Source organism: Neolamprologus multifasciatus, chromosome 9 (genome assembly GCF_963576455.1).
Source record: "Neolamprologus multifasciatus chromosome 9, fNeoMul1.2, whole genome shotgun sequence".
Classification (NCBI taxonomy): domain Eukaryota; kingdom Metazoa; phylum Chordata; class Actinopteri; order Cichliformes; family Cichlidae; genus Neolamprologus; species Neolamprologus multifasciatus.
This window is the reverse complement of record NC_140447.1, coordinates 18,813,074-18,822,841: the sequence shown is the minus strand read 5'-3', so window position 1 is coordinate 18,822,841 and position 9,768 is coordinate 18,813,074. Positions and strand designations below refer to the sequence as shown.

The 9,768-nt window shown below is 39.0% G+C and overlaps 1 protein-coding gene across 2 annotated transcripts; it reads left to right on the top strand.

Annotated features, from left to right (window-relative positions):
* Positions 1-4: 4 nt before the first annotated feature.
* Positions 5-6,614, top strand: sec22c (SEC22 homolog C, vesicle trafficking protein). Of its 2 annotated transcripts, none has more exons than XM_085172017.1 (7): positions 5-255; positions 1,515-1,726; positions 1,931-2,094; positions 2,251-2,430; positions 2,586-2,704; positions 3,078-3,143; positions 3,244-6,614. In XM_085172017.1, exons 2-7 carry the CDS (start codon positions 1,545-1,547, stop codon positions 3,442-3,444), a joined length of 912 nt encoding a protein of 303 aa, XP_085028143.1. In that variant the 5' UTR covers positions 5-255; positions 1,515-1,544; the 3' UTR covers positions 3,445-6,614. The 2 variants fall into 2 exon arrangements, with proteins under 2 accessions (XP_085028143.1, XP_085028142.1); XM_085172016.1 differs by lacking the exon at positions 5-255 and adding an exon at positions 265-918.
* Positions 6,615-9,768: the final 3,154 nt, after the last annotated feature.

Sequence of the window (9,768 nt, the reverse complement as noted above, 5' to 3'; positions counted from 1 at the left end):
TTGTGGTTTTGTTGTATCAGGAAGCACATTTGAAGTTAGCTCGCTGGACTAATTTTGATTTAAGGTCTTACTTCGCTATTATAAGTCGTTATTAAGGACGGCTCTCTTTATCGATCATTGATTGCTTTTGCATCGTGAAGCTGGGGCGGGTTTCCTGCCTGCTTATGGCGTGTTTTTGTTTGTGATAAGATGCATTAGTCAGCTAAACTACAATAGCTTAGGGACAAGGTGCAGCATGAAACCCATGATAATGAGGTAAGCTGCAACGAGATGTTGTCACGAGTGTTTAAATTGTCTTAGCTCAAGGATTTCTAAGTGGTGTTTAACTACAGAGACTACAGAGATTTTAAACCTACGCAGTTTCCCTGTTCAGTTACCATCTATTCACACCAACTGAACCTAATGCAGTCTGAAATGCAGTGTTTAGTTATTTATTTAATTAGTTAATGTAAGGAATATTAATGAAAACAATATCACATTTCACGTAGACAAATATCGTTACCAATGGTGATAGACAGATTGACAGGTGAGGTCAGACAGGAGTCTCTCTGGTATATGATGTTTGCAGACAACGTTGGGATTTGTACTTAGAGGAAGGAGCAAGTGGGAAAGAACCTGAAAAGGTGCAGGTTTGGTCCGGAGAAAAGAGGAATGAAAGTTAGTAAAATAAGAGGGAGAAGAAAGGTAATGAATGTCGATGGGCTACATACCTGGATTCAATCATCCAAAACAAGGCAGGTAGGGTGGAGTGTTACGAATGTCAGGGGCGATTAGTGGCAGAAGGATACCAGCAAGAGTGAAAGGGAAGTTTTACTAGATGGTTTGCAAGTTAGACCTCCTTTCATGTATGGTTTGGAGACAGTGGCACTGACAAAAAAACAAACAAAAAAACAGGAGGCACAGCTGGAGGTGCCAGAGGTGAGGATGTTGAGATTTTTTTTTATTGGGACTGACCCAGATGGACAGGATTATAAATGAATACATCAGACAGTTCAGGTTTAGAGCTAGAGAGTTAGAAAGGCTAGGCTGAAATGCTTTGGATATGTGGAAAGCAGGAGTAGTGGATGGATACAGAGCTGCCATGCAGTAGGAAAAGAGGAAGACCATAGAGGAGCTTTGTTGATGTATAGTGAAAGAGGACATGCAGAGAGTTGGTGTGCCAGAGGACAATTCTGAGGATAGGGTCCAATGGGGGCAGAAGCAGCTGAAAGAAGAAAAAGAAGAAATATTGTGACCAAAATATTCTACATGAAGTATTTTATTATAATAGAATAATAACACACAATTTGATAAGAAAGGAAAATGTAGTGTAAAAAATCTAGAATACTAAATTTGAGTGTAAGACTAACAGCTCAGTTTATTTTATATGTGTTATTAGCATGATACCAGCTGTATTTATTTATACTACTGACAGTTTATATAACAGTTATCATCAGCACTATATCCCCAACTTAAATGTGCTATTCCAATCAATATGATAACAGTAATCTGATCTTGCTTTGTGCTCCGTGTAGGCAGTGTGTGCTTCATGGACCGAGTGGATAATGTCTGTGATCCTGTTTGCCTTTGTGGTTCGGGTCAGGGATGGACTCCCCCTGTCAGCCTCCACAGACTTTGAACACAACCGAGAGCTCCAGCAGAGGAAGCAGCAGATTAAGACCATCAGCAAGGCACTGGCCCGCTTCCCCGACAGAGGGACCATTAAGGGCCAGGAGCTCAATATATAGTAAGAAAGCAGCAGCAGCACACAGATTCATAAGAACCTGTCTAGCTGCAAAAATGCACAACACAGCCTTAAAGCAAATCAGCACTTTCATTTTGTGGTATGGTCGACATATGCAGTGTTGTCCATGTGAACAGAGGGGCATCCATGTCACGCTGCTTCAGGCTGTTTGTTTACTAAACACCTTTTCTCCTCTCACCTGTTCAGCTTCGTCTCTTCAGAGGGTGTATCCTACATGACTGTGTGTCACTGCAGCCTCCCTGTTGCTAAAGCCTTCTGCTTCCTGGAAGATCTGCGCTGGGAGTTCACAGCATGCTTCAAAAGCACTGTTGTTGCCTTGGCAGCCAGGCCATATCCATTTTTGGAATTTGGTGAGGGGAGCGAAATTGCCTCGTATAGATTTGATAGTGTCTTTTGGGATTGCAAAAGTTTTTTCTTTCTTTTGCTTTAAATTTAAGATGTGTTAAAACACAATTAAATAAATTAAATCTTTGAATTTACCTCTGAATCTTGCTGCCAACTGACAGACAGCATTATTCAGAAGCTGAAGCAGCAGTACAACCACAGTGGTGGCCCGGCCCTAGAGGTGACTTTGGCAGAAGTCCAGGAGGAGCTGAGGATCCATCCACCTCAAGTAATAAACCTGGATGAGGTGGAGCTAACCAATGGCACTGCAAATGGGCACATGGAGCAGGGTCCTGGATCTGGTAAGGCTAAAAGCACTTGAAACAGAGCACTCTGCTTCCTGCCTTTGACAGCCTGTATGAATTCTTTGTAATGCAGGAATGAGGATATTTCCTTGCTTCTCATTGTGTTTTCTTGTTTTGAAGTGTTTATATTGTTGCTTTCTTGTGTTTAACAGGTCAAAATCAAAGACTGGAACCAGTGACGGCCCCGGGCATCCTCTCTCTCATCCTCAATATCATGTGTGCGTCTTTGAATGTTATCCGTGGGGTTCACCTCATGGAGTACACGTTCCAGGTACAATTAGTTCTGGCATCTGATTACTGTCATTTCAAATATTATTAATGGTGCTGTTTATTTGGGGAGTCTAAATTATGTGAAAAACAATCATAAGCTGTAACTTTCTCTCTTGCATAGCAAACCTGTTTGTTTGTTTAAGTCGGGAGATTTGGAAATAGGCTTGCGTGAGCTAATTTTAATTACAGATAAGGTAAGCTGGCTGAACTGACCGCTGTGCATTAGCATTTTACTGTGAAAGCTGAGTTGTTATCATGAGGTGTGCACAAATTGGGTGAATTAATCAGAAATAAACGCAGCAAGCCGACTGAGACCGAAGTTGAATTACAAATCAACTTTTTTAAAAGTTTATGTATTATTTTCGTTTTCGCAGGATGATTATGAAAGCATTTGGAATGTTGTGGCATTTCTCCTGGCATTTGCTTGCTGTGTTTTTCAGGTAAATAGTAGTTCACATAGTAGCTTGACTCTTGATTGCAAACAGAAATATGCTGCCGTCCATCTTTCTCTGACGCTTCTCCGTGTGAATCGCTCCGTAGTGCCACCTCTACCTTTTCCACTCATCTTTGAAGAAACTGAAGTGCTTCACTCTGTTAAGTGTGATCGTCCTATGCAACTTGCACCTGCTCGGCTTGAGAAATGCGTGGCAGCTCCTCTTCCACGTTTCCGTTGCCTCCTTGTCTACCGTGCTCATCCTGACTCGCAAAGTCCAAGACAGAACCAGCGACTGTGGCGTCTGAGGAGCGCAGGACAGCAAAATTTGTTGCACCGCTGCAGTTTTCAGTGCAGGTGAGAAAGAGCGAGGACGTAATCGACTCGATCCACGATAACGAAGATGCCTTGTGGATTTTTAACAAAAGATTGAAAAAGTACAATAACAGGCTCGTATTTTCTCATGTGCAGTATGTACTCGAACTTTCTGTACATTTGTGTACAACAAGAATATCGGAAAATGCAGTGATTTTTGGAATCTTAAAATGCTCCGATTAACTGCAAACCAGGAAAAAATGCATATGAAGAACAACACTGATGAATCCCAGTCAAGCCCAACTTTTAGGAAAAGTTTTGAAAGAAGATGGAAGAGCCTTTTTTCAGTCAAAGTTTTTCCCGTTATGTTGGTGGGTTTATAATTGAATGCATTTGTTCTCACACCCAGCTCGGTATTTCTGCTGTCACAGAGCACTGATTAGCTTTTCATAATCATTTTACACTCAGTGACATCAAGTTAAAATTGATTTCAGTTGTACTTTTCCCAGAAAATAAGATAGTCCGTCCCGCGCTGGTAGGCGTATGATAACTAAATTATTTAATGTAGTTTAACTGAATTACTCTATAGCCTAAAAAGGAAAAATGTCTAAATATAAAGCTATGGTTGCTTTACTTCTTTCTGTGTGGCAGTGCAAATATGGTTGATAGATTTGGTTTATTTTGTTATATATTTTATAGCCAGTGCTCAGCTTCTCGTTGCAAAGGTTCACATTTAAGGGCTCCGTTATTTAGTAACTTCACTGTCTGTTCTGAAAGGGAATGTGTTAATCATATGTTCAGCTGTGGTTTGATTTTGAGGTTTGTTTGTTTTTTAACAACGACTAATTTTAGACCCCTCGTTAGAAGAAAGTTGTTTCACCTCATCTCCAAAATTTGCTTGCATCCTGTCTGTTGATCTCTAAATTGTGATAATATCAATATGCTTGTTTTATTAAGCTATTGCTAAGGTCAGCATTAGCTGTTCTTCCTGAGGCCTGTACTATGAAGAAAGTTCAACATACCAGGGTGTCTTTATGCTACCTGTTCACTTATGCTAACGCTGGCAATCAGCAGTCACGTGAAGCTAATTATTGACTCCCTGAAGTTAACCCAGGGTCTCCTTTGGACCTTCAATTGAAAGGGGTGGTGTTGGCAGTATCTGACCAATCACAAACGTGGATAACTGCTGGCAGTATAGCAGCTGATTTTACAAAGGAAGATAAAATAATACAATGGGAGAAACATGAAAAGGTTAAACACATAAAAGAGACTGAAAGCAACACACCCACTGCAGAGCAAGATGAAGCAAGATGAGTGTCTGCCAAATCCAGCTTCATAGTGCGGGCCTTGGGAGTCTGGTATGCATTCACAAAGATGCAAAAAGAAGAAGCAAGCTCTTCTTATAAAGGTATTATTAAAATTCGTAGACAAGAACATGAAAGGTTTGTTTTAACTACCTATAACAGGATAGTAAACAGCATATTTTGTATTGAATGTATGTGTTTCCAACAATAAGTAATCCTTCTTCTCCAGTGTAATTCCTATTTCATGTTTCCACATATGAGAAAGTATGTGAGCGTGTAAAAGCACTGATTATATTGCAGTTTGTTAGAAAAACTGCACTATTTATGGAGACAGTTATGGAAATTGTCCTTTGAATACGTTCCTGTTTTCTGTTTACCTGTTGGTTTGTTTAAAAAGCCTCTATTTCCTAGGGAGTGGAGTAGATCCAATATTTGTTTCTCACACTGATGTAAACATAGAAATCTAGATAAATACCACCGCTGTGCTGCTGAAGAAGTAGACTAAGAATAATTTTACTGTCAGTTTTTGTTTTTCTTACGCACTCCGTTTTTAATGGCTAAAAGTTGCACTCAATATCAGAGGAAGTAGATTGTTAGTTTTATATAGTTAGTTAAACACGTAGCATCAGGAATTATGTAAAATCCATCCTTTCTTTTTTAATGTTTGATCCCTTGTTCAAGGACTTTTAAAGGTTGCATTTCTTACAGCAATCTGAAGGTCTTTAACTTTATTGCACTGTTAGAGAGGGACAAAAAAGCTATCATTAGTTTTATTGTAATGTAGCTTCAGTTTACACGTGTGCCCTTTAGTAATGCTAGACTTTACTTTTTTCTTAAAAAGGTTGTTTTATCCTGAACTCCTGGCATTTGCTTGATGAAAAGCCTTTAGATTCACTGAAGTTCACTGGGGCTGCGAGGTTTCAAGTAGATTTTAAGATTAGGGAATAGTGAACTGTTCAAACAACATAATTTTGTTTTTAATTGTTATGCTACTGATTGATTGAGTCCAACTGTTATATTGGTGCGGCGGGTATGTTCGCTGTTGATATTGGCATCTATGTATAACCATCATAAATAAAAATTAAAAAGTAAAGGAGAGATGGAGAACACGCCCTTCATCCATGGTATGAATGTTGATGTTGGTGTAGTGTGTGAACCAGAGGACCCTCTGCAACATCTCTGTGGGCAGCATTAGTGTGAACGCCACAAACACAAGCAGCTGATCTGAGTAGAGTCGGGCTGAGCATAAACGAGTAATCTGCAACTTGTTGTGACTATAAAGCAAGATTATTTTTAAAGTACGCTGACATGATATCTCAGTAAGGACTCATAAAGAAATGACAGATAACAAATGTTTGGGAACTTTATGTTTTGTGAACCCAGAAGAAAAAATATTGTTCGGTATTGGTTTTAAAAATCCTATGCCTGTCAGCCGCTACTGGATATTTTGTGTGGAGGATTTTGGTGATGCTAATATTTTTGATATGTAGGAGGTTTTACTGATTCAGCATTTTCCAGTAGAGAAACTGTATTTAAATACACTGCTGACCAAATGATTTGTAACAAAATGTTTTTAAGATGTTGAACCAAACCATTTGGAGCATTTTTTTTTTCCTCTTGAAATGAAAACGAAGGATAAAGTTTGTTTTAAAAGAAAACATACAGTACAAATGCTGACTGAAATGTGACAGTTTTCAAGTTTGCAGGTTAGAAAACCCTTTATGTTGGCGAGACCAGCCTGAGTCTCTAATCCTTGGACTCCTTATTTGTATAAATTGTGGGTTTACTGTTTTGTGACTCTATTTATAATGATTGAAAATGATGGAACTGTGTCATTTATTGTAACTGCCAAAAACGCTTTTGATTACAGGGCATTTTCCCCATCTGGTAAAACTGACATTTCATTAATAAATAGTGTCTTTTTTTCCATTTCCTTATTTTTGCTTTGTGAGTTCATGGCAGGAAAACCTGCAGCAGTGATTGAACAGTACCAACATGAAAAATGTTAATTACTTTGACTAATGGGCCCATTTAACTTTTATATATGTCTATATGCAGAATTTTAAATCTGAACTTGCATGCAAAACAAAACAAAAAAGATTTTGGCCAAGTAACCAAATTAGAAATAATATGCCACAGCACACCTGAAACACTGACCACACTGAGTGTACTTTCCAAATATTACACCAGATGGAGCTCTTACAGTGTCAAAGAGACTTGCAGTCACTGACAGAAACAAACGAAACTCAAAAATGTTTTGAAGCTTTTAAACACATGGAGAATATTGTGAAACAGCCCCGTGACACTAGATAATATAGTAAATATAGTTTTATTTATGTATTTAACATCTAAGATAGAATAAAGCCTGTTGGGAAGGGAGAAATGTGCATAAAACTACTAGTGTTGCAACATGTTACACAACACACTTGATAGAGAAGCTTTAAAGTTATGACATTAAACATGGCCTAAATAAAATCCACATATATCCTTACCAACCACTTTATTATATTGTTGTTCATTCAAATATCTAATCAGCCAATCACATTGCAGCAAATGAGTGCATTTAGTATTGGAGATGATCTGCTGAAGTTCCAACTGAGAGTCAGAATAGAGAAGAAGGGTGATTTATATGAGTTTGAATGTGGGATGGTTGTTGGGGTCAGACGGGCTGGTCTGGTTATTTCAGAAACTGCTGATTTGCTGGGATGTTCCCGCATTACCATCTCTAGGGTTTACAGAAAATGGTCTGAAAATATCCAGTGAGCGACAGTTATCTGGGTGAAATGCCTTTGTTGATGCCAGAGGTCAGAGAAGAATGACCAAGTTGATAGAAAGGCAGCACTCGCTCAAATAACCGATCATTACAACCAAGATATGCACATATTACTTTAAACCTTGAAGCAGAAGCAGAAGATGACATTGGGTGTCACTCCTGTCAGCAAAGAACAGGAAACTGAGGATACCGTTCACACGAGGTCACCAAAATTGGACAACAGAAGACTGGAAAAACTTCTGATGAGTTTTGATCTCTGCTGTGATATTTGGATGGTACAGTCAAAATTTGGCGTGCCCCCAACATGAAAGCACGGATCCATCCTGCCTTGTATAAACTGTTCAGGCTGATGGTGGTGTACTGGTGTAAGATGTTTTTCTTGGCACACTTTGGCCCTTCAGTACAATATGAGCATCATTTAAACACCGCAGCATAAATAAGTATCCTTCCTCACCATGTCCATCCCTTTATGACTGCCGTGTACCCATCTTGTACACCCACTTGTCTTGTCTACCCACCCAATGCTTGCTTCCAGCAGGATAACACAACGTGTCATAAAACTCAAATAATCTCAGACCGGTTACTTGAACATGACACTGAATCCACTATACTCAAATGGCCTCCACAATCACCACATCTCAATCCAAAAGAGCACCTTTGGGTTTGGGTGTTTTGTGTCACGGATGGATGCGCAGCCAACAAATCTGCAGAAACTTGGATGCTATCATGTCAGCATGGACTAAACCTATGTGATGAATGTTTCCAATGACGTGCTAGTGAGGAATAAAGGCAATTCAGGATGCAGAAGCATCTCCAGCCTGACCTTATGAATGTGTCGATTCAGATTAGCTGGTGCTGACTCGAACAAACAATATGCTTTTTATGCCATAAAAGAAGTCTTAGAAGATTAGGGTGTAAACGCACTGTATAGGATGTTTATATTAAATCCTCAGTCTTTGTTTCTAATGAATATTTTAGAATATTACAAAAAATCAAGCTTTTTTGACTAAATGTAAATTGATTTTTAAAAAGAAGCTGTTTACAGTAAATTGCTGTGTCTGAGAAAATTAAGCATTCCACATTAGGGTCAGTGTTCAGAGTCATTGATGTGCTTTTCAGGGGTTTAAATCTTTATTCAGCTGAAGGTACAGGACCAGCCTTGAGAGTAATGAGAAAAGCTCTCAGTCAAAAATAAAGTGTCTTGTATCTGTTCTTCTCTTGTTGTTGGTGTCTGAATCTTAACATTTGGTCCAGAACATATGCAGCCTTTGATGCCAGGCTCTCCAGAGATGGGAATGATGCTAAAGTAGTTTCATTGAAATGTGCATTGGTCTTTGAAGATCTTTAGCCTAAAAGTATATCAAGTGTCTTTTTAATATCTGAGAGCTGAACCCATAAAAGTATCCTACAACTCTGACAGATTGTCTCTGTTTCCACTAATTCAAAAGCACTGACATATTTGCGTTATCTCTGTAAAGCACAGTCTTTTAAGTGTTTATCAGTGTTCTCGCGCCGAATATAGAAAGAAATATTTGAAGTTGCAACCTAGAAAGGAGCTCACATATAATCCTGCAGTGCCACATTGCATCTAAATTAAACAATGAGTGTCAGATGTGATCCTCATTAGCAGAGATTAACCCCTTTTATCCTAATTGGCGGGGGCTGCTGCTGTCGAGAAGCTCTCTTTCCCATAACAAATAGACGTAACAGCTGGGTGGTCTTGTTGAAGTGTTTATGGCTCACATTTCTTTTGCGCTTCTCCTCCTACATGTTTACAGAACAGCAGCACTGTTTGCCTTGTCTGCTTTGGGTGATAAACAAGTTTACAGAGTAAAAAATGCAAGCTGTGGTTTGAAGAAGGTACTGCTGCTGCACGGTGTATGTTTGCATATCCCAGGAGCACTTGTTCACAGGGTACTTAAAAATCCTTATTGTTATATAAATGGAATTACATTTTAAAAATCGGAATGTTAATTGGTTTAACACATGTGTTGAGAGAGTGCATGTAAAATGTGAGCCACAAGTAGAGCATTCCAAATAAGTTGGAACAACCATGGCTTGTGAAGCCTTTGCTCAGGTTCCTAAAGCGCAAAAGTATTCACTAAAAACATTCCTTCTGATCTGTGTGCTAGTTCCATTATTAGGTTAGTTTTTTGGATAAAAGACAGGTAAGTTTGGGGGTGTTAGTGGTTTGATTGACAATAGACTCTTTTCAGTTTACTCAGTACCATATTTTTTGG

Coding starts and splice junctions, on each gene's coding strand:
- sec22c (XM_085172016.1), top strand. CDS start 844: ATGTATGGTTTGGAGACAGTGGCACTGACAAAAAAACAAACAAAAAAA. Junction 2,431..2,585: donor GGAGCAGGGTCCTGGATCTG/GTAAGGCTAAAA, acceptor TGTGTTTAACAG/GTCAAAATCAAAGACTGGAA. Junction 3,144..3,243: donor TTGCTTGCTGTGTTTTTCAG/GTAAATAGTAGT, acceptor ATCGCTCCGTAG/TGCCACCTCTACCTTTTCCA.